The sequence below is a fragment of the Podarcis liolepis genome (genome assembly GCF_965112155.1).
Source record: "Podarcis liolepis genome assembly, chromosome: 13".
In the NCBI taxonomy this organism is placed as follows: domain Eukaryota; kingdom Metazoa; phylum Chordata; class Lepidosauria; order Squamata; family Lacertidae; genus Podarcis; species Podarcis liolepis.
In genome coordinates, this window is record NC_139573.1 from 44,013,622 (window position 1) to 44,038,177 (window position 24,556).

A 24,556-nucleotide genomic window follows, 5' to 3' on the forward strand; every position below is an offset into this window, starting at 1 on the left:
GTTCAGTTTACTGTTGAGCTAGCTGCGCCATCGTGGTGGGTTGTCTATGTAACTCTCAGTTCCTTGATTTCAACAAAACCCCACTGGGTTTCTGAGCAAGAGCAACACACTTCAAAATGGGGCTGCAATGAAGGAAACAGGGTGATATAATGTACCTGAAAGCACTTTCCTGTTACTCAGTGGGAAATGAAACGGCTTCTTAGGATCTGTTCCAAATGTGTGCTGGTGATTTGGGACATTGCAAACCTGGAATCTGTAACACACCCAGTCTACTTTTCCAGCTGCCACCATAGGTCTAATTCACACAGCCTTGGAAACTTGCCTGCCCAAAACATGATACATCTCTGGTCACTTGCAGAAAACAAACAGCACCAAAAATAAGGCACACGATTCTGAAATTTAGAAAAGCCAAACCTGAAGGAACAAGACTTTCTTAGGCCTGTCCCCCTCTACAGACCCTCTTGAGGACCAGCTAAACTTTAGCTACTGAAATTCAATTGTGGGCTTGTTTTAAATTCTGGACTTGAAATGTATTTATTGTATTCTGACCTATCTGTGTTTTGCTTTTATAACTTCTGCAAACCACTTGGGGGATTTCATTTTATTGCCAAAAATGTTAAGCGGTATGCATCTTCTGAACGAATGAACAAACGATTAAATAAATAGCAACCTTGAGCTCCCCAAGACTTGGAGCCACGTTCACCCCCCGCCCCCAACACAGTACTATGGACAGAGGAGGCTTAAGAGTGCGGCTCGTTGTTTGTTTATTTGTTAATTTGCTCAGAGAGATGTACAGTTTAGTTTTTTCCTAGTTCACAGTGTCTCGCCAAGAACCTTCATCTTACCCTGCTGAGGTGTCAAAACATACCAGTGGCTGGGCTTCATCAAATCAGGCAAAAACATGAACACAGAAACACCCCTCACCCTCAGGAAGCCATTTTACCATGAGGGCACAGCTATGGTTCCACTTAAGGAATTTGCAACTGCAAGCAGGGCTTTTTTTCCAGCTGGGACTCTATGGTGGGTGCCATTGCCGTTCTAAGAGAAAGAGGGGGAGCAATTCATGGTGAGTTCTGCTACCCCTTTTTCTAGAAAAAAATAGCACTGACTGCAAGTGATCAAAAAAGGAGGTAGAACCTCAAAACGGTGAATAGGGAACTTTAACGCAAGGTTTAAAATGCTTGTTGTGTTTCAGGTTACACCTTCAGGGGAAAAGGAGGCATTTTTTTTGGAGCATTGCAGCAGCAGCAGCATGACTGAAACACACTGGATATTTTACACCTTGCATTAAAGTTTCCTGTGCATGGCAACATTATTTTGAGGTTATGCCTTCTCCCTCCCCCCCCCCCCACTTGGGTTGAGCTAAAAAGAGAGAGGTTTTTGCAAGTTATAGCAAAAGCTGGCTGTTGATAGTGCCCATTACCCAACTCACTGAAACAATATATTTTTTTTTTAAAAAAACCCTTCCGCACACACCCTCTCTCAATTTCATTTTTTTTTTAACAAACGAAGACATTACTGAAATTACAGAAGACTTGAGCTCTTAATTCTTTTATTTTATCTTAAAGATGGGCGTCTCACCTAAATCCTCTAGGCTGGATGGGAGAGAATAGCAACTGTGCAAGAATACTGTAAAGCAATCTGTAAAGTCATGACATGAAGTCAGGCTCATATGGTTAAAGGGTACAGGCCAATTTCTCCCGAAATACTGGGTCTTTGACTACCTTTCGATTCACGGGAATCCCAGATTGCTAGTAAGAAAGCAAATAAGCAGATCTTCACAGCAAACCCACCCCTGATTTACATCAGTGTAACTGAAAGTGAAAGTTTGGTGAAAGTGCTAAGACTTCTTTGTTAAAAATCGCCACTCCAATTTCCGGAATTGCAGCCTACGGAGTTCCTTTTGGAGGGAGAATTGCTGTTAAAAGTCAGCCAGTCCAGGAGGTAATTACGCTTATTGAGATCTCTGGAAGGAAAAAGATACACGAGCGTTTAGGTGACCGGTGAAAAGGGTAAATTTCAGTTGAGCAATGTGTCTGGGAGTGCAAATATAATTTGTCGAAACTTGTCCAATACACGCAAGCAAGGTTTAAGATTTGGGTTGAAAGATAATAGACAGGGAGATAATTGCTTAGGAGGAACTGCCCTGGTTACATACTAATTTCACGCTGAGCTGTCCACATGGATCCCTCTGCCAACCTCCCACCCAAAGCCAAGAGTTTCTCAGAGCCTTGTCAGGTTTCGGAAGCCCTCGTAAGTGAAAGGCGGGAGGTTGGGTAAGCATGCCGCTGTTTTCGGCAGGCATGCAAGGTGGTTGACGTCACAGGAAGTCGGGTCCTGTTCGCTGGTGAAGAAAACACCATCCGGGGAGTAGATGGAGGGATCGTCATCAAAATAGTTGTAGGGCCTCAGGAGGAAGCCAACTGCATTTCCAAGCGTCACCGTGTTGGGGACGTCCTCTGCATGTGGTATGTGCAAGAAGCCCGTGGTAATCCAGGCAACCAGGTCCTGGGGAGGGGAAAAACATTGGCTCATGACATCTGGTAAGAGGAAAGGGTGCAGCAGTGATGGAGGGCAGTCACACATACTTGATAATAATAATACAGTGGTACCTCGGGCAGCGCTGTGGGTTAAACCACAGAGCCTAGGGCTTGCCGATCAGAATGACGGTGGTTCGAATCCCTGCGACGGGGTGAGCTCCCATTGCTTGTTCCCTGCTCCTGTCAATCTAGCAGTTCGAAAGCACATCAAAGTGCAAGTGGATAAATAGGTACCACTATGGTGGGAAGGTAAACAGCATTTCCGTGCGATGCTCTGGTTCGCCAGAAGCGGCTTAGTCATGCTGGTCCGGAAGCTGTACGCCGGCTCCCTCAGCCAGTAAAGCGAGATGAGTGCCGCAACCCCAGAGTCAGCCACGACTTGACCTAATGGTCAGGGGTCCCTTTACCTTTACCTCGAGTTACATACCCTTCAGGTTACATACGCTTCAGGTTACAGACTCCGCTAACCTAGAAATAGTACCTCGGGTTAAGAACTTTGCTTCAGGATGAGAACAGAAATCGTGCTCTGGCGGCGCGGCAGAAGCAGGAGGCCCTATTAGCTAAAGTGGTGCTTCAGGTTAAGAACAGTTTCAGGTTAAGAATGGACCTCCGTAACGAATTAAGTACTTATCCCCGGGTACCACTGTAATAAATAATAGTAAATTTTATTTATACCCCACCTTCCCCAGACAGAGCCAGGCTCAGGGCAGCTAACACCAGTAAAATTAACGTAAAAACATAATAGGGAAAAAACCAATTTAAAATACAGGTTAAAATGCCATTTAAAATGCAGCCTCATTTTAAAAGTAGCCCATAGATCCAAACCATAAGGGGAGGGCAACGTAAGGGTCAGACTAAGTCCAAACCAAAGGCCAGGCGGAACAGCTCTGTCTTGCAGGCCCTGCGGAAAGATGTCAAGTCCCGCAGGGCTCTGGTCTCTTGTGACAGAGCATTCCACCAAGTTGGGGCCAGTACTGAAAAGGCCCTGGCCCTAGTTGAGACCAATCTAACCACCTTGCGACCTGGGACCTCCAAAATGTTGATACAGCTGAGGGCATATTTATGCCACTCCCACTGCAATGGCTTCCCCCAAAGAATGCTGGGAACTGTAGCTTACCCCTCACAGAACTACAGTTCCCAGAATCCTTAGCAAACTACAGTTCCTAGGATTCTTTGGTGGGGAGAGCGCTGGCTGTTAAAATGCTGTAAGAGTGTTTACAGTCTACGCTGAAACTCAAAGGAAGCCATTTTTCAACATGCGTTCATGGGTTCAAAGACAGCTCTCTGAGGTTTGGGGGCAGACTGGTGGTGGATGCAAAATAGCTGATGTGGATCAATAAGCAATTAGCAAAAGCCGGAAAATTCTTTGCTCCAACTGTCTGATGTGCACCCGTAACCTGGGAGTGGGGTAGACTCTATGTCTGGAGCCAATTTGTGAAAGCAGCTTTTGACAAATGGCTTCTATTTCGTGAGGGATGAACTGGGATTTTGTGGTGGCTGCTTGCCTGCTTCTACTCCCACAATAATCTGCTCAACGTGTAGGTTTGTAAACAAACACAAAAGGGAGGAATTTGATGCAGAGCCTAAGAAGAACATTTCACTGGCACAATGATTTTTCCATGGGCAACAGAACATTATCTCCCCTCTGCTTGCCCCCAAATCTGTTCTCCCAACTGTCTGGAAGAGATTCAGGGATGGTTCAGGGCATGTGTGGTATGAAAGTCCCGTTGTAGAAGCAGGCGTTGGTCTCCCTCACGCCATAATTTAATTGAAGGCTCAAGGCACAAGCCAAACTGACCAAGTTAAGCTTGCGGAATCAAATACTTTCAACTCAGGAAGCCAAAGATGGGACGAGATTGCTGAAAGATGGACAAAATCTGGAAGGAAATGTTACAAGATGCCTATTGGGAAGATCTCAAAACACAGAAACCGCCGTGAGAAATCCACTTCCCAGTGGGGAGGAGTTGCGGTGGACCACGTGGCCACCCACTCCCCTCCGGGGGCAGGGACGAAGTCCCGCGTCCCCCGGAGGTTCCCAGCTGTGTCATTTGTCTGCCAGCCAATCCGCTGGCTGGGGGGGCATGGCTGGGCCCCATTTAAACTGAGGCGCGAGCCAGAGAGCTTCCTCTTGGCTCACTTCCTTGATCTCTTGCATACAAATTCCCAGAGCCCTAAAGGTCTCTGACCTGAAGACGCACAGTTGCCCTTTATCCCATAGCCTCCCTCCTGGTGTGCTCCCTGCCCCGATGGGCAGTCAGAGGCTTCAGGAGACGGTGCCCATGTGGGTCCAGATTCTGCCTCTGTTGTTGTTGTTAAAATTTGTTGTGGATGGTAAGGTAAAAGGTAAAGGGACCCCTGACCATTAGGTCCAGTCGTGGCCGACTCTGGGGTTGCGGCGCTCATCTCGCTTTACTGCCCGAGGGAGCTGGCATACAGCTTCCGGGTCATGTGGCCAGCATGACTAAGCCACTTCTGGCGAACCAGAACAGCGCACGGAAACGCCGTTTACCTTCCCACCATAGTGGTACCTATTTATCTACTTGCACTTTGATGTGCTTTCGAACTGCTAGGTGGGCAGGAGCAGGGACCAAGCAACAGGAGCTCACCCCGTTGTGGGGATTCAAACCGCCGACCTTCTGATCGGCAAGCCCTAGGCTCTGTGGTTTAACCCACAGCGCCACCCGTGCTCCCTGTTGTGGATGGTAGGAGAGGATATATTGATAAGACACACTTTTTTCTTCCTAAAAAGTAACAGGAAATGTCTGTGCGTCTTATGGAACGAATGCGAGGTCCCTGGAGCCAAATTGCCCAGGGGCAAAAAGTAGATCATGCTTTTTTTTTTTTTTTGAAAGAGGGAAGTGGGTGTTGAAACAAAGCCGCTGATCGTTTGCAGATCGGGGAGAGAGATAAGGGACGCTAGAGATAAAGGAGGCTGCCTGGGAGCAGGGAGGTGAAGACAGCAAACTTGCAAAGAGGGGAAACAGGAAGACTAAAGCAATAAGGAGAGAAATTAGAAGAAAAGGAGGAGCAAAAAAAACTGCTCCAGCTAAGGAAAAGACACTAAGGCAAACAAGAGGGAAGGGAGTGTTGAAAGGAAACAGCTGATCAGTAGGATCAGAAGAGAGATAAGGGAGACTAGCGGAGGCTCCCTAGGAGGGGGGAGGTAAAAGCCCATGGATCCTCAGGATTTTTACATTGGGTCACCCCAAATTCACCATCAGATCACATAGCATGTCCATGGCTACAGCCTGCACCAAAAGAACCAGGCACCCACTGCTGCGTGGGGCCGCAATGGTGCAAAAATGTGGTTACAAAGCGCGGATCCACATGGATCCTCAGGATTTTTGCATTGGGTCACCCCAAATTCACCATCAGATCACATGTCTGTGGCCACAGCATGAACCACAAAAATCATGCATCCACTGTTTCATTCAGAATATTGTTTCCTTGTTTTCCTCCTCTAAAAACTAGGTGTCTCTATTTTCATCGGATAAATGTTGGAGGGTACGCACTTACCAGCGCCAAGAAATTTGGTGAGTTAAATGGATTTGGGCTACACAGCCAGCAAATCCGTTCTCCCGGCTTTCCGGGCAGCTTTCAAAATGCAAGAACAACCACAGGAGGGAAAGCGCTTGCTGTTTACAGTCATTTCCTTTGACAGAAAAGCATCTGAGAATTCCAGGCCAAGAATTCTAGAACATTCAGCTGTTGGGTTGATTTGGCTGGGCTCATGCCTCAAATCCCACAGTGAACGGTCAAGCTGCCTGTTCTTCCATTTATGTGAGAGTTCAATGAACATTAACATCAAGACGACACACCAAAAACATTATTATTAACCGCACATTAATCATTTCTTTCCTAAGAGATGGCAGCTGTGCTTAGGAGGATGTGTGCGACACATGGAAAACATTGCTCCGACTCACAATTTTGTGCATTCCACACAAGACAAAAAGCCTTATGGCGATTTCTAATTCTGCATTTGCTGATGGAGTTTTAATGAGGAAGCAATGAGGTATTCATTAGCAGGCAGCATGGGGAGTCGTTAAATCTTCTGAGAACACCAGTTCTCCACCAGTCAATTATTTTACCCAGTCTTGGAATCAGAAAAGGGAGAAAATCCAGCTAATATATTGGGAGGTACTGGCAGTAAGGTAAAGGTAAAAAGGTAAAGGACCCCTGGACAGTTAAGCGCAGTCAAAGGCGACCATGGGGTTGTGGCACTCATCTTGCTTTCAGGCCGAGGGAGCTGGTGTTTGTCCACAGACAGCTTTCCGGGTCATGTGGCCAGCATGACTAAACCGCTTCTGACACAACGGAACACCGTGACGGAAACCAGAGCGCATGGAAATGCCGTTTACCTTTCCGCTGCAGTGGTACCTATTTATCTACTTGCACTGGCATGCTTTCGACCTGCTAGGTTGGCAGGAGCTGGGACAGAGCAACAGGAGCTCACCCTGTTAAGTTGTGGGTGAACATATCAGACGACACAGCGATTCTTCAAACAGCTCTTCTTTATTCAGAGGCCAGAACAGAACTGAGCTGAAGGGCTCAGTCAGCCTGCTTATATAGAGCTCCAGTACACATAATTGTTACAACTTTCTAAAACTATGCAATCACTGAACGTCACTTTCGATCCATTATTTGCATAACTATCTACAGTATCCCCTGCTGGCCCAGGGTGAGAACTTCAGTACATAACACACCCTGTCGTGGGATTCGAACCGCCGACCTTCCGGTCGGCAAACCCAAGAGGCTCAGTGATTTGCAGTAGGGTAGGTTCAAGCATACCAGCTGTTGATTCTCTCCTGCAAATGCTGCCTCCAATCCCTCCGTCTATGTGAACTAGCAAACACAGGTTCAGAACCCCCCCGATTTGCTTCAAATGTGTGTTTCCACTTCGAAGACGTGTGAAAGATGCACTGAAACCTATTCCCTGATATATCCTGCTTGACAAGCTAATAGCAACCAGGGGTCATACGATAAGAGAAACAGATTTGTCGAGCATCTAGTTTCTGGTTTGAGTCCGCATCCTGCCCAATTCCATGGAGGTTGTACAGATTACCAGAAGCTGCGGCAGAGAGTGTTAACTCACCTCGTTGACAATCGTCTCATTGTCTATGAAGTCAGCAAAGGCAACTGAAGGAGTCCAGGGGTCATTCTGATTATAGATGCTGGTGCTATATGGTTCTTCCTCCTTGCGTTTGGTGACAGCCAGCTTATACCTGAGAAGCAGAGTTATGTCATTGCCCATGTCAAAGCCCTAAAACAACAAAAGTAAAGGTAAAGGGACCCCTGACCATTAGATACAGTTGTGACCGACTCTGGGGTTGCGGCACTCATCTCGCTTTATTGGCTGAGGGAGCCGGCGTACAGCTTCCGGGTCATGTGGCCAGCATGGCTAAGCCACTTCTGGCAAACCAGAACAGCGCACGGAAACGCTGTTTACCTTCCCGCCAGAGCGGTACCTATTTATCTACTTGCACTCTGACGTGCTTTCGAACTGTTAGATTGGCAGGAGCAGGGACCGAGAAACAGGAGCTCACCCCGTCACGGGGATTCGAACCGCTGACCTTCTGGTCGGCAAGTCCTAGGCTCTGTGGTTTAACCCACAGCGCCACCCACATCCCTAAAACAACAAAAGAATAGTGCTAAAGGCATCTACATTTGTGGAGATTGTGATGCCATTCCAGAAAAAGTTGGACTTTCTGTGGTTTGAGAAAAGATGGAGGAACCAAGGGGAAAAGAGAGGAAGAGAATTACTGGATGATGGGACTGTGATGTCACATAAGACGCAATCACTACCTTCCCCAACTGATAGCTCTCTCCATTGGATCCGTCTCTGGAAGGTGGTCCCCAAAAAAGCTGATGGGCTGGATCCGATAGCCACGATTATGGCCCCATTTGTTCTTGCTTTCTGATGCAAAATAGATGTATCTTGGCATGTCGTCGTGTAAGCGAAAGGCAGCCTTGTCTTCCGTGTCTAAGACTTTCTTCACCAGTTTCATCCGGTTGATCTCGTGTTCCGGGCTCCAAGGGACCTTCACTTTTTCAAAAGTCATGTCGTTGGCTACCAAGGAATTCTGAACACCTAGAAAGAGGGGTGGCGAGGGTAGAACGGTAGTGAAAAATTATATTCTCAAGATCCTTTGTATATGTCAATACTGGTGGAGCCATTCGGCTGAGACCCTACCTGCCCGCAGACTGTCTGGCCAGAGTGGTGCATGCTCTGGTTATCTCCCGCTTGGACTACTGCAATGCGCTCTACGTGGGGCTACCTTGGAAGGTGACTCGGAAACTACAACTAATCCAGAATATAGCAGCTAGACTGGCGACCGAGAGCAACTGCCAGGACCATATAACACCGATCCTAAAGGATCACTGGCTCCCAGTACATTTCAAAGGACAATTCAAAGTGTTGGTGCTGACCTTTAAAGCTCTGAACAGGTTTGGCCCTGTATACCTGAAGGAGCATTTCCATGCTTATAGTTGAGATCCAGCTCTGAGGGCCTTCTGGAGGTTCCCTCACTGTGAGACGTGAAGCTACGGGGAACTAGGCAGAGAGGGCCTTCTCGGTAGTGGCACCCTCCCTGTGGAATGCCCTCTCATCAGATGTCAAGGAGGTAAAGAACCACACAACTTTTAGAAGACATCTGAAGGCAGCCCTGTCTCAGGAAGATTTTAATTGTAGATAGGTAGCCGTGTTGGTCTGCCATAGTCAAAATAAAAAAATTCCTTCCAGTAGCACCTTAAAGACCAACTAAGTTAGTTCTTGGTATGAGCTTTCGTGTGCATGCACACTTCTTCAGATACACTGAAACAGAAGTTGCCAGATCCTTCTATATAGTGAGAAGGTGGGGAGGGGTATTACTCAGAAGGGTGGTGGGAATGGGAGATAGGCAGATAGCTGAGATGAGCCTGTTGACGACTCTTAACGACTGTAATAGGTCTTACAGGAAAAGGCAAGGGGTGAGAAGGTGAGAAATGGCTTAGTCATGTATAGTGAGATAAGAATCCAATGTCTTTGTTCAAACCAGGTCTCTCCATGGTTTTAAGTTTGGTAATGAGTTGTAATTCAGCACCTTAAACATTAAGATTTTAACATTAATCTTAAACATTAAGATTTTAATGTTTGACATCTTTTTTTAAAAAAAAATATGTGCTGGAAGCTGCCCAGCCAGATGGGAAGGGTTTAAATAATAAAATCCTTGTTTATTATTATGATAGGCTTGCAGAAACAGTGGAGAGACAAGCCTAATGTGTTGGATTTATCATCATGTATGGATTACAAGCTCAGCAAGAGCAAAAAAAAAAAAAAAATTAACTAGAATAACTGCAGACTTAAAATCTAAGCTTTACAGTGAGGGAGGGTGAGTGACTGGAACAAGAGAGCATGAGTGGGAACTTGTAAAATGCCCTTGAACCCCTGCAAGGAGCTAATCAAACCCAAGAGTCCCATGGAAACACAGTCAAAAACAATATTTTAGATGGATTCGGGAAATCCAGACACAGGTTGTTCCTATCACAAAGGGCAATGAAGCAGTATATAGATGTGGTTGCTCCAATGGTGCCCTCTCCTGGCAGAAACTTTGCCACTCAGTTCACAGAGATCTAGTAGGAATGTCAGCAAATTCCATCAGAAAGGGGAACAGAAATTCACCCAATCTGCATGTTTGTCCGAGGTCAGTAATGGAAACTGTGCAAGCAAATACAGGTGGCATTTACTATCATTATTTTTTCCCCCAGCCTGCAGATATTACACAAGTGGTTATTTCCTGCATGGTTTTGACATTTCCCTCAATGCATTGAGATTAACTGTGCAATTAATTACTAAATTAACTGCATGTGTTTTGGCCATAGCAGATAGCAAGATGAATAGCTAAGGTTTCAGCGGAAGCTGAACTGCAGCAGAATGGAAACAGTGCTTTGTTGCAACAAACCCGACCCAGGGTGGAAATTGCGGGCCCCCTGGCACCCCTGGGTTGTGGGGTGGGAAGAGTGAGAAAGCACCCAGCGGCAAGAAGCAGAGCTGCCAACAAGGGCAGAAGACAGAGCAAAAGTGCCGTGATCAAAGTAGACCTTACCTCCCACATCCAAGTCCACTTTGTAGTTGATGAAATGAGTGTGGATTGTTCCAAGTGTGTGATCTGCCACTCTGTTGCCATAGTCCAGCCCATCACCATAGAGGAAAGATGAAGTTATATACCCACTGGCTCTGACTTTGCTTTCAATAGCACCGTTTGGATGGAAAATGAAGTCCCAGACGTAGTCATAGTTCCCCATAGTAGATACAGAACGAAAGACCAGCGCAGAGGCGGGCAGCCCCCCGTAATACAGAGACTGAAGGTTGGAGTAATGTCTCCGGAGGGGGGCCTCCACATTCTGCTCAAAAACGCAGATGGAGTTCTTCTGCACCTCTGGAGTCACGGTCTCAATTAAATAAGCGGCGTCAAGGTAAGTGGCAGAGTAAGGGCAATCAACTCCGCGGACGAGGGAATAAGAATACCTCCCCATGGCAAAATTGACATCCATATATCGGGTGGACATCCCACCAGGGCAGTTAGAACCGTAGACAGACATGGCGTCCTGCACACTGAGTTGGTAGACAATCCTTTGGCCCTTAAATCGGACGTCATAGACACTGGGTCCTCTGTTCACGTCCATCCTGAAAGCAAAACTCCAGGATGGGGAAATGACCTGGTTGTTCCTTACGCTATAGCGTGGTCCGCAGGGCTCGTAGTGCAAAGGACCAGATCCCAGAGAGGGGACCCTGCGGTCGATCGAAGCAAACCCCCCGTCGGAGGAGACTCTCTTAACTTTGGCCACTTTCACGCGATTCGCTTTGAATTCCTTTTCCAGCTCCTGCAAACCATCATAATACTGACCGTTATAAAACACTTTTGGCACACTCCAGTGAGAGATGTTGAGGCTGCTGTGGTTTAGCAACAGCTCAAATCCCACCGGATGCAGGAAGAAGCCCTTGATGTTCTGGAACAGGGTAAACCAGGTGGCGCGATCTCCAGACTGGAACCCCCGAGGGGCTGAGGTGAGGGCCGCAAAGTCGCTCCCGTTGTGACCAAACACCTGTTCGAAGAAAGTGGCAGCTTCAAGCAGCTTTCCTCCCAGTAGGAATTTCCCAATTTGTTCGTATTCGTTCCCCATCACAGTTCGGCCGTGGTAAGATAACTTGCCTCTATATTTCTCCGCCGTCACATCCCGATGATATGTTGGCGCCGGGAGCGGGCCCACCACGTACTCTGTGATGTTTGGTTCTGCCTGGTTTCCAAAGTACACCACAGCCAGTGCCCGTCGAACAGGCTTTGGCCCTCCATGATCAAGGAATTTCAGCACCTGCTCCTTGCGGGGTACCTCCACATCCAAGTAGTAAACACAATTATCAGAAGAGTTGGCGTGATAAGCATCCACCAAGGGCAGCCCCAGGTGAGACTGCAGATACTTCAGCACCACAGCCATCTCTTCTGTGGACAGGTCAGCAAATACCAGGCTCTGGTCATTGTGCTTTCCGTTCAGGGAATCCTGAGACCCTGCAGGACAGTGAACAAGGGTCTCCTTCCTGGTCAGCAAGACGCACACCAAGGCAAAAATGGTAACCAGAGCGAGCAGCAGGAGAACGAGCAGGGCTTTCGGGCTCATCGCGGCAAAGGAATGCTTCAAAGCCCCGTCCGGTTGCTCTCACCAAGTCCGTCCCAGTGACCGCTCATTTGGCTGCTGGGTCAACGCAGCTGGGAAAATGACTCAATCCAGGAAATGCTAGATGATTAGGTAGAGGCCAAAAGGAAGAGGCCTGAAGTACGTGAGTAACAAAAAAACAAGGACCACCCTATCAGAACAGCTGGTTCATCACAGAGTAGATCTATTACGCAGTTGGAGATCTGAACACCAGAGAGTGAGACATCTGGGGACTCTCTGTGGCAGTCAGTCTGCCACTGTTCCACTGGCGTGAGGGTGCCTTCATAGAGAGCATGGCAGATCACCTCGTCACTCCCATTACGGGGAGTTCCTAGAACTGACTGTTATGTTGGTTATTCTAGTTCAGAGGTCCTTATTTCTTCCCACCCAGACATATTAATGGGCTTGATTTTCCTACTCTTGGAAACCAGCCTTCGCTTCAGCAGCCGGGAGGGTGTGTATGTGTGTTTGTGTGTCTCGTTCCGTTATTGAAAAGGAGAGGAGAGCAGCGAAGAATGAAATTCCACCTGGAATTTGAAGCCAAGGCTCCTTCCAGATGTCATGAATTGCGTGCACGATGCTATTGGGGGCAGTTAAACATGATTGCACTTTTAATATGATTTGTGCCCTCTAAAAAATTGGGGTGGTTCGTGCAAGAGCACCTTGGCAATGTGCTGAAATGTGTCCTCTACATTCTTCCTCTTGGTGTCAAGACCCTGCCATTCCTGTGGGGTTTTGTGTGGACATAAGGGATAGATTAGCCCAGCAATCTCAGCCTGAACATCAAAACTTACATATGTGTAAAAATGAAAATATAGCGGTATTGTGTCACAACACAACTAGGATGCGGGTGGCGTTGTGGTCTAAACCACCGAGCCTCTTGGGCTTGCCAATTGGAAGATCAGCAGTTCGAATCCCACAACAGAGTGAGCTCCCGTTGCTCTGTCCCAGATCCTGCCAACCTAGCAGGTCGAAAGCACGCCAGTGCAAGTGGATAAATAGGTACCACTGTGGTGGGAAGGTAAACAGCGTTTCCGTGCGCTCTGGCTTCCATCATGGTGTCCCGTTGCGCTAGAAGCGGTTTAGTCATGCTGGCCAAATGACCCAGAAAGCTGTCTGTGGACAAACGCCAGCTCCCTCGGCCTGAAAGCGAGATGAGCACCGCAACCCCATAGTCGCCTTTGACTGAACTGTACAGGGGTCCTTTACCTTTTTACCTTTACAAGTAACTTACACTTCCTGTTGGTGCTGTATACTGCTATTCCTGAGGGGGGATGTCTGTCTGCAAATGAGCATGTGGGTTAACAAAAGTACACAAATGAAAATATGTTGGCATGGTGTCATAACGTAAGTAGCTCATAAAGAGGGGGAAATGAGAATGGCAGGAACATGGACAACGGAATGGGTAAAGTTAATGTAAAGGTAAAGGGACCCCAGACCATTAGGTCCAGTCGTGGCCGACGCTGGGGTTGCGGTGCTCATCTCGCTTTATTGGCCGAGGGAGCCGGCGTACAGCTTCCAGGTCATGTGGCCAGCATGTCTAAGCCGCTTCTGGCAAACCAGAGCAGCACACGGAAACGCCGTTTACCTTCCCGCTAGAGTGGTACCTATTTATCTACTTGCACTTTGACATGCTTTCGAACTGCTAGGTTGGCAGGAGCAGGGACTGAGCAACGGGAGCTCACCCCGTCACGGGGATTCAAACCGCTGGCCTTCTAATCGGCAAGTCCTAGACTCTGTGGTTTAACCTACAGCGCCACCCGCATCCCTATTGAGACTTAGGGTAGTGATAAAGTGGGATATCAAATCCAAATTCTTCTTCTTCTTCCTTTGAACAACTTGCCAGTTTTGTTCCCCTTTGGGTGAAATGGATTTGCTGATGTGACTGAACAGAGCCCCAGAAAATAGCAGTAGCCCTCCTAACAAAATCAGAACAACACATTACCAGGTGACAGGCAGCCATGCCGTGCAGGACACCAAGAAAGTTCAACCGAACTGCAGCTGCCCTTTGCGGAAAAGCTTGAGATAAGCCTGGGGGGATGTAGATGACAGATGTGCTGGTCAGCAACTGCTATGGGTTGAAGAAGTAAACCCAGGAGTCAAGTTGCAAAGTGCCTAGGGAGGTCAACAAGATGGATGAACAGCTTTTAGGCTGGGACTGGGAAGTTTTTGGCGTTGCAGTCAGGCAATTTTAGGTTCTGGATGCAATGGTCTTCCAGGAACCCTCCTCTTGAGATGGTAATACATACGGCTTCAGAATGTGGTAAGCCAAACTCATTCTGTTGAGTTGGAATCTGGACTTCTGCTCCAAAGCCCTGCCCTGAATGGAGCACTAGGAATTTTGCAGTTACTTGCAGAGTCGTGATGCTTTATGTGTCTAGGTGTGTGGGGCAACAGTATGAAATGGGAAAGGTTAAGGGGCAGGGGCAGTGATGTAGCGTGGTGGTGGTGGGGCATAGGGGTAGTTGCCCCGGGTGCAAAATTGTTAGGGGTGCAAAACTGGCACAACACCTGGTGCTGCCTCTGTTGAAAATGCTTTCTCCATGCGAGCCAGGAAGTGATCTCTCCAAAGGGTCAAGTTCACTGCATGTACAGTGTTAAAAGAAAATACTATGAAGATGATGTATAGATGGTATTTGACTCCTGTAAAATTAGCAAAGATTTACCATATCAGTGATAATTTACGTTGGAAATGTAAAGAAAAGGAGGGTTCTTTCTATCATATGTGGTGGACATGACCCAAGGTGAAAGACTTCTGGGAGAAGATTTATAATGAATTGAAAAAAATGTTGAAATATACATTTATTAAGAAACCAGAGGCCTTTCTTCTTGGAATAATAGGTTTGGAATTGCCCGAGAAAGATGTTAAATTGTTTTTGTATGCCACAACTGCGGCAAGAATTTTGTTAGCTAAGAACTGGAAATCACAAGAAGTCCCAACAAAAAAAGAAGGAAGCTATCTCTCCAGACAACGGAATGACTCTTATTTTCTTATCTCTGCAGCTACAATCTCTCCTGGGTGAACATGGACGCTGTTAGGCATTTGAATGAGCATATGTACTCTGTCTGTTTCCCTCCCGCAGCCCTGGCAACCCACATTATGCCACTAGGCAGGAGGCGAATTCACAGCAGCAGTTGGAGCTTGGGAAAGCACAGTCTGTTTCGGAAGTCCAGACTCAGAGGTAGAGGTGTTCGTTTTCGGCTTGTTCACACTCTGGGGACCAGTGGAAGAAAAACTGCAGGAGTTAAAGCTGGACCTGTGCACAGACCAGGAGATAACCTGAATTACTGGCAGCTGGTTTAAGTGAGTCAGCCATGCTGGTCTTCGGCGTTGAAACATATCATTAGTTAAAAACATGTTCAGGGGCCTAGATTTGCAGCTTGGATCAAGGCATAAATTAAGGTCGATGCAGGAAACAGTTTGAATGGAAAAAGCAGGAGCCCTTCCTTAAATGTTGGAGGGTATGTAATAGCTGAATAAAGAGGTCCTGAGAACCACATTTGGCTGTCAGCCCAGAGACAGAAGACAGGCCTCATTCAGTTCAAGACAGCAAAATACATCAAAGTCTAACAATGGGTCCAAGAAAGGAACCTCTGGGGGGAAATTAGTTAATATATTTTTTAAAAAACATACATACACACAAAAAAGACAATTAGAAACTGGGAATTTGAGGATGGGGAGGTACAAACACCCACGGTTTCTGAACACTTCAGCTGAGCAATAGCTATTGTGTTCAGATTTGAGGCACCACAATGTAAGGAGCCGGCGAACAAAACTGGAAACGATTCAGAGATCTGTGATCATAGTTTCTAGATGAAAAAGCGGAATGAACTGCAAAACATGGAAATGCAATTAAGGCAAGGATCCAACAGACTGAAGGACTAGTTTTTTCTTTGGTTTTTTGAAGAGGTTCTTGGCTTTCCTTTTCTCAAAGCGCAGCAGGCGCACCTCACGCTGGGAAAGGAAGATTTCAAAGGAGTTTGTGCCGTGGTGGGTTGAGTGGAGGTCAACTATTTAAAGGATGAAAAGTTTGAAAAACACCAGGCCAGCACAAGGATAAAGGGTGCCGTCACGGGAGCCGATTTTTGGGAGATCTCGCCCTAAATCAGCACCGATGCCAGCGCATGCAAGGAAGCTGACTCAGGGACTTCTGCCACCTGAGGCGGTTTCCTCACACCGCCTAATGACTGGGCCGGCCCTGGTTTCCCGGATGCGTCAGGCGGGCATTTGGTGTGGGTGTACCCAGCCAATGAAAGCTCAAAGGCTTCTCCTTAGAATTGACGTAGCCTGTTATTTCCTGAGCAAGGAGCCCTCAGCACCTCTCGGGGCCTTTTGTCCTCAGGGCAGCTTTCCAGGAAACAACCAGCAGGAAGGCTGCAATTTGGGAACCTTACCTCATTCCTAGAGCAATGGTACAAGGTCCCCCCCCCTCCCAATCTCCCCTGCCCTGGACAAGAACAAAACAATATATCCTCCAGAGTCTAGCCCCAGCTTGGTGGGGCCTAGATGTCAACATGTCGCCTTTGAGGAGGGGCAGCTAGCTGGGAGACTGCAGTCAAAGAGCCTCATGATGCTCCCAGCTGCAATGCGAGGCCTTTTTTGAACTCAAAACATCGTAAAAACACTCCCCTGACCCAACCTGGTTGAGGTCTATGAGTGGACCTACCCATTGATCTGCAATTTCTGGCAATTGCGGGTTGGAAAATATTGGTGGTACAAGATATTAGCGGCTGAACGATGTTCATCCATGAGCCACATCTATGGGGTCACCAATACAGACCCTCCAAGCGCCCCGATTTTCCAGGAACAGCCCCGGAATTACAGAAGCCGCCCTGATTTTTTATTTGATCCCAGTTGTCCCAGTTGACCTTTTTTCCCTCAGAGAGCAATTTAAAGTGGTGCAAAATGCAAGTCCTGTTCGTACTGAAAATATAATCCCTGCCCCAAATGAAGGAAACGGTGACATACTAAATCCTTCCTATAATTCTGAAGGAAAAGATCAACAAGCCACTTTGAATTCTTCAGCTGGAATGTTTCAGCAACCAGTCATTTCTTGGGAAACACAGGGAGTCTTTATTCCTTTATTATAGAAGGAGCCTTACACTGTCTGCTCAGGAGTAAGCCTCACTGTATTCTGTGGAGCTTACTCCCAGGTAAGGTGTAAACGACAGCCTTACAATGTAATCCTAATTATTTTTACTCAGAACTAAGTCCCACTAATGGGACGCGGGTAGGGCTTGCTGATCAGAAGGTCGGCAGTTCGAATCCTCTCGACAGGGTGAGCTCCCATTGTTCAGTCCCTGCTCCTGCCAACCTAGCAGTTCGAAAGCACGTCAAAGTGCAAGTAGATAAATAGGTACCGCTCCGGCGGGAAGGTAAACGGTGTTTTCGTGTGCTGCTCTGGTTTCGCCAGAAGCGGCTTTATCATGCTGGTCACATGGCCCAGAAGCTGTCTGTGGACAAACGTCGGCTCCCTCGGCCTATAGAGAGAGATGAGCGCCGCAACCCCAGAGTCGTCCACGACTGGACCTAAACAGTCGGGGGTACCTTTACCTTTTAAGTCCCACTAAGTTCAATAGGATTTACTCTCTGGTATGTTCCTGATCATTCCCAGTTATCAGTATTGCGTTTGTTTCTTGACCAGCAGCCCATTACTGATTCCAAATACTGGTTCTGCGCTTCCAGAGCCTCACCTAACTGGGATGGAAATGATAAATGGAGCTGGGCGACATCTGACTGGCACGACTAAATTCCAAATCCTTAGATACCTTTGCAGAGAGGCTTCAAGTACAGTGGTACCACGGGTTACATACACTTCAGGTTACAGACTCCGCTAACCCAGAAATAGTACCTCGGGTTAAGAACTTTGCTTCAGGATGAGAACAGAAATCGTGCTCTGGCGGCGCGGCAGCAGCGGGAGGCCCCATTAGCTAAAGTGGTGCTTCAGGTTAAGAAAAGTTTCAGGTTAAGAACGAACCTCCGGAACGAATTAAGTACTTAACCTGAGGTACCACTGTAGTGCAAATCCTGGCTGCTTCACACACATTCTGCAAAGGTATCACAGGAAAAATGGGGGCGAGGAGGGGGACCAGATCCACTGAATTGCCTTCTACTATATGGACAAGTTAAAATATAATGTTACGAAGTACTGGAAATTAGGCTTAAGTTGAACACTTGGGAGGAAAAACACCTTCATTCTTACGAACGCTTCTGCACTGAAAACAAGTTGATTGTGGAGATGGTTTGATGTCCACTGCTGGAAATTTTCCAGGAAAAGCTGCAAAGGAATCCGTTTATCCTTTAAGTACAGGATGTCCTGCTCACAGCATCACTGGACTCCATACACATCTGGTATTTATCTCAAGCCTATAGCTCATTCTGAATTCATTTGGAACGATCACTGCATGTTCCCCGCAATCCTTTACCCTTCAGCTGAGCTCTGCTTGACTTTTCATGAAGTCCCCATGCTTTTTGCTTTGCAGACACACTGCCAGGGAAACCTAGGACCTATCCTCGCCGCCTCAAAAATCAGCTTTTGGCCCGCCTTTTCCTGTCTTTTCCAGGTATGAACCACATCGACATCTCTGCTGCAGTGTTCACATAAGATAGGTAAAGGGACCCCTGACCATTAGGTCCAGTCGTGGCCAACTCTGGGGTTGCAGCGTTCATCTCGCTTTATTGGCCGAGAGAGCCGGCGTACAGCTTCCGGGTCATGTGGCTAGCATGACTAAGCTGCTTCTGGCGAATCAGAACAGCGCACAGAAACACCATTTACCTTCCTGCCAGAGTGGTACCTATTTATCTACTTGCACTGGCGTGCTTTCGAACTGCTAGGTTAGCAGGAGCAGGGACTGAGCAACAGGTGCTCACCCCCTTGCAGGGATTCGAAGTGCCGACCTTCTGATCGGCAAGTCCTAGGCTCTGTGGATTAACCCACAGCGCCACCCGCGTCCCATCACATAAGATATCCCAGAGCAAAAATCGCTTTTCTCCTAACCGGGAGTAACGCGAAAAGGTTTTCTGATGCAATACCACAATGCTTTCCCCTGTAAGGTGTGTTTGGCATAAAACGTTTATTCATTTGTCTTGGATCCTCTCTGCTTTTCATGCCCCAGTTCCTCAGTGGTACCCATAACACAAACCCCATCCCTCTCCGCCTCAACCTCTTTCTGCTGCTGCCTTCTTCCAGCCCCAGCTCACTCATTCGTGGCGCTTATGGCCCTGAGCCCAGTGCTCTTCATTCCCAGAGGTGCTGAGGACAGTGGCCCAGCAGGGCAAGGAACTGGGCAGCTGAAAAGAGGGCGCTCCAGGCAGCAGCAAGCAGCCACCCAGGAAGAACACCACTGCCATCCTATTCCTGCCTTCTGGCTTTCGGCTGAGGCCTTTCCCTGCCCCATCACTACCAGGGATTTCTAAGCACTGACTCTTCCCAGGCCCGCGCCTGGCCTTGGGGCAAGTGCAAGTGAGCAAGGAGCACAGGCAGGGAGGACCACATTTGTATGGGACCCAATCCCTTTGCATTCAATAGGGCTTACTTCTGAGGAGGCCGAAGCAAGTCATCAAGGCCACTCGGAAGCATAGCTGTCAACTTACAGCTTTGAAAATAAGGGACCAGCAGCCTCAAAAATAAGGGACCAGCAGCCAAAATAAGGGATTTTCAGAGCACAGCTATGTTCAACTTCTGAGCCCCTCCCAGCCAAAGGCAGAAAGCCCAGCCAGCAGCCAAACGAAGCCTCAAGCGGTGGTTCCCACAACACAGCAACCCGGCAAAGGGGATGCAGCAAGGGAAACCACCGTCACCTCTCCGCTGGGAAGCGCTGAGCAAAGGCGAGTCCCCAGGCAATGCGGCCAATTTGATTGGCCCAAGGCATGCAAGCTCCACCCCCCGTCGTTCTTAGACTCCTTATTGGGTGAGCAACGCAGCCAAGCAACCCAGTTGGAGCCTCCCTCCTCCCTGGCTGGCAGGGAGGGAGGGAGAGGAGCTGCTTCCTTTGAAACCCGGGAAATTTAAGGGACATCATCAATAAGGGACAGCAGCAGGACACAGCACTAGGATAAGGGACTTTCCCGCCAAATAAGAGACGGTTGACAGCTATGCTTGGAAGTGTATCTCCTGCCTCAAAAGGAATCCATTCATTTGTAAATCTGCAACAGGAACCCTGGTTCACTAGTCACTAGGTGGCACTGCCTACAAAGCAACAACACCTGCAGTGTTCACGTCCTTCATCCATAAGGGAGAGATGATAAGGAAGCCTGCTTCAGAAGACAGGAGGGCTGTGCCCCTGGGCAACTGATCTGCAGCACAGCTGATAGTTCAATAGCACAGGCCACCGGGTCTATTATCTTAGCCTCACAAAATAAACACCAAGAGGCCACCTCTGGAAGTTGGGTTGGGGCGAGGACTTTGGACAATCTTTCTAGTATATACACGAGCCAGTATCTTGGCAGAACAGGAAAATATACCGATGACTTTCCCCTCCGCCCTGCATCCCCACTCCTGGCAGATTCACTGCAAGGGACAGAGACATTATTGAGTTCTCTGTGGTTCATTGATGCATTTGTCGGAAAGGACAGAGAGTCCGCTGACAGGCAAGCCCAAGGAAAACTAATACAGTGGTACCTCTGGTTATGTACTTAATTTGTTCCGGAGGTCCGTTCTTAACCTGAAACTGTTCTTAACCTGAAGCACCACTTTAGCTAATGGGGCCTCCTGCTGCTGCCGCGCCGCCGGAGCACGATTTATGTTCTCATCCTGAAGCAAAGTTCTTAACCGGAGGTACTATTTCTAGGTTAGCGGAGTCTGTAACCTGAAGCATATGTTACCTGAAGTGTATGTAACCCGAGGTACCATTTTATTAAGACTAAAATTAAGAGAGAGAGGCTGAATTGCTTGGTCAGTGCTCTCCTTTTGAGTAGCAGTCTTGGTCTTCTCCTACTAGGTGCAAACGGCAGTAGGATTTGGAAGGGACCCCAAGGGACATCTAGTCCAACCCCCTCAATGCAGGGATCTTTTGCCCAATGTGGGCTTTGAACCCACGACTCTGAGATTAAGAGTCTGATGCTCTACCGGCTGAGCTATCCCAGGGTGATCCATTCGAGCCTCCATCATAGACCAAGAACTATCCCACAGCAAGAACGGGACATTGCAGCAAGACACAGAGACTGCTCCAGGAGTGTGAAGGTGAAAAAATGCACACACTTACCACCAACGTCCAGATCCACCTTGTAGCCGACGAAGTGGGTGTGGATGTTCCCCAGAGTGTGGTCCCCAACCCGGTTCCCATAATCTAGCCCGTCGCCGTAGAGGAAAGATGAGCTGATATAACCGGAGGCTCGGACTTTGCTTTCAATGGCCCCGTTGGTGTGGAAGACGAAATCCCAGATGTAGTCGTAGTTGCCTATGCTCGAAACCGAGCGGAAGACCAGTGCGGTGGCAGGCAGCCCCCCATAGAAGACGGAACGGAGGTGGGAGTAATGGCGCCGGAGCGGAGCGCCCAGGTCCTGCTCAAACACACACAGGGCGTCGCGGGTGACCAGGGGCCTTTCCGCTTGAGCTAGAGAGCGGACGTCAAGGTAGGTCGCGGAATAAGGACAGTCGACACCTCGAACCAAGGGGAAGGTGAGCCTCCCAATGCCAAAGCTCCCGTCCATGTAGCGGATTGACATCCCCCCAGGGCTGTTGGACCCGTAGACCGACATGGTGTCCTGCACACTGAGCTCGTAGGCCACCCTTTGGCCTTTGAACCGGATGTCAAAGAGACGTGGTCCCCTGCTCACGTCCATCCTGAAGGCGAAACTCCAGGAGGAGGAAAGGACTTGGCTGCCCCTCACGCTGTAACGTGGCCCGTGAGGCTCGTAATTCACAGGGCCCGGCCCGGCGGGGGAAACTTTAGGCTTCAACGAAGCAAAACCTCCTTCAGCCGGGACCTTCTGCACCTTCTCCACTTGCAGACGTCCCTCAGCAAATTCTCTCTCCAGCTCTGCCAAGTCCCGGAAATACCGGCCGCCGTAAAACACTTTCTTCAAGGCCCAGAGGGAGAGGTCCAGGCTGCTGTGATCCAGAAGCACCTCCAGCCCAACTGGGTGTAAGAAGTGGCCAGTGACGTTCTGGAACAGGACGAGCCAAGTTGAGCGATCTCCGGACTTCAGTCCCCGCGGAGAGGTGGTCATGGCGGCGAGGTTGCTCCCGTCGTAGTCCAAGACCTGCTGCATGAAACTCGGAGCTGTGGGGAACGCCACCCCATGCAGAAAGCGGGCCATCTGCTTGTATTCGGCATCCAGCGGGGGCCTGCGATAATAAGGCAGTGGCCCTCCATATTTCTGCACCGTCACATCCCGATGATAGGTCGGCTCTGGGAGAGGTCCCACCACATACTCGGTAATGTTTGGAGTGGGCTGGTTTCCAAAATACACCACAGCCAGCGCCTGCCTAGGAGGGCGGATTCCTCCGTGATCCAGGAACGCGAGGGACTCCGCTTTGGGTGGCAACTGCACGTCAATGGAATAAATGCAGTTGTCAGAGGGTTTTGCCTGCAAAGCATCTTCCAAGCTCACCCCAAGGTTGGACTTCAGGTACAGCGCCACACGGGCCATTTCCTCCTGCGACAGATCTGCAAACACCTGGCTGCAGTTGCTGTGAAGATGCTCTGGGAAGCTGTGCGACTGGTAACCACACCAGGTGGCATTTTCGCCTCTGGTCAACAAGACGCAAACCAAGGCAAAAATCACAACCAAGGCCAGGAGGAGCATGAAGAGAAGAGCTTTGCCGTTCATCTCTGCAGCAGCCGTGGAAGCTGCAAAGCATCGATGGAGCCCAGCAGTGGCGGTCGCAGCTCCAAGCAGCTCCTTTGAACTCTGACCAGCTGGATTAACAGAGCGTGGAGACAGAGGTGAGGCAGAGACAGAGGGAGGGGCTTGCAGAGGGTCAACAAGAGGCAGATGGCCCCAGGTTTCAACTTCTCTTGCAGAGATGCTCATCCAGAGGCAGAGGTATCCCAGGGATTCACAGCAGACGGTGACTCACTAGACAAATCACACGCCACTCAGTCCTGGCTGCTCGTCGAGTCCAGCCAGCTTCCTGGGGAGTCTGCAAAGCCAGGGTCATCAGATACTTGCAGGTCTGGCAGGTTCGCCATGTTTTGTACACTAAGCAGCTGGCCCCCTCTTCCTTCCCAATGTAGCCTCTTAATGCTCCGAGTGCAAGTGTGTTTGCTCATCAAAACACTGGTATCCTGCCTCTCACTCATTTGCGAGATCCAAGGCAGGTAATGGCATGACCCGAGCCCAAGCTTACGAAAGAGTCCCAGAACGTTTAATAGGCCTTATTCCCCCAAGTGAGTGGGTTTAGGACAGCAGCCTAAAAACCCCGCTAATGCAAATATAAAACTGAGGTTTAAAAAAAACAGAAACACCGTGACAAACACTAACACAATAATAAAGCATGCCCTTGATCGGGCCGTTCCTTGCAAGATGCTATAATATGCACCAGGCTAGAATAAAACCCCCGATGCATCTTGATCCATTAAAAAAAGGGTCTATTTCTGCAAGGAATATCAGATCATGAGGAGAAGGGGTGTCCTGCTTTACAAAAGGAGAAAAGGAGTGAGCAGCAAGCATCATCATGGCAAGGGACCTCTCTCGACCTTCTTGAGGCCTAAGTGTGCACACATAGCCACACACCTGCATTCCCATAGTGTTATGTACTGAGCTGAATAGGATCCAAAAGGCAGCAGTCTGATTGGTCCTAGAACAATAGGATTCAGAATGCAGCCGTCTGATTGGTCCTAGAACAATAGGGTCCATAATGCAGCAGTCTGATTGGTCCACAGGAGCCACCCAATCCAGCTCCAGGTGGAAGGGAATCCGCAACCTGATTGGCCTACAGGTGAATCCCGGAATTAGCCAATCACGTGGGGCCCATTGTGTAAATAATGTATAAAAAGCAGACAGTCTGGGGGAACTTCCATTCCTCCTCACCACTATGAGGTGAATAAAGAGCATGAAATCCACTCTTGACTCTGAGTATATTTCACAGGGCTTCATCCTTTTCCTCAGGATGAAAGCCACAGGAATCGGAGTGGCTTTTGGTTGGTAGAATTTTCCCCATGTGTGGAGCATCCCACTTCTTTTACCAGCATTTCTAGGAAAAAAGAGGGAACCCTAAGTGCCCCTAAACTGGAATTTGAAGCTGCAACAGCAAAGAGGCTCCAAACAGTTTGCACCTCTCTGTGTGCCTGGCCTGGCTGAGGAAAGAAAAACATAAACACGCCCAGCCAGAAGCTCTGTGTGGGAATTTCCATGCCCGCTTCCAGCCTGTTCCCAATGTTGG

The 24,556-nt window shown here is 48.6% G+C and overlaps 1 protein-coding gene across 2 annotated transcripts; it reads right to left on the bottom strand.

The window, feature by feature from the left end:
- Window positions 1-747: 747 nt before the first annotated feature.
- LOC310690528 (amine oxidase [copper-containing] 2-like) lies at window positions 748-23,599 on the bottom strand. Of its 2 annotated transcripts, none has more exons than XM_083469632.1 (4): window positions 21,432-23,599; window positions 8,343-8,628; window positions 7,633-7,762; window positions 748-2,508 (listed from the first exon to the last, which is right to left on the bottom strand). In XM_083469632.1, the coding sequence occupies exons 1-4, from the start codon at window positions 23,203-23,205 to the stop codon at window positions 2,224-2,226; spliced, it is 2,475 nt and encodes an 824-aa protein (XP_083325758.1). In that variant the 5' UTR covers window positions 23,206-23,599; the 3' UTR covers window positions 748-2,223. The 2 variants fall into 2 exon arrangements, with proteins under 2 accessions (XP_083325758.1, XP_083325759.1); XM_083469633.1 differs by lacking the exon at window positions 21,432-23,599 and adding an exon at window positions 10,622-12,838.
- Window positions 23,600-24,556: the final 957 nt, after the last annotated feature.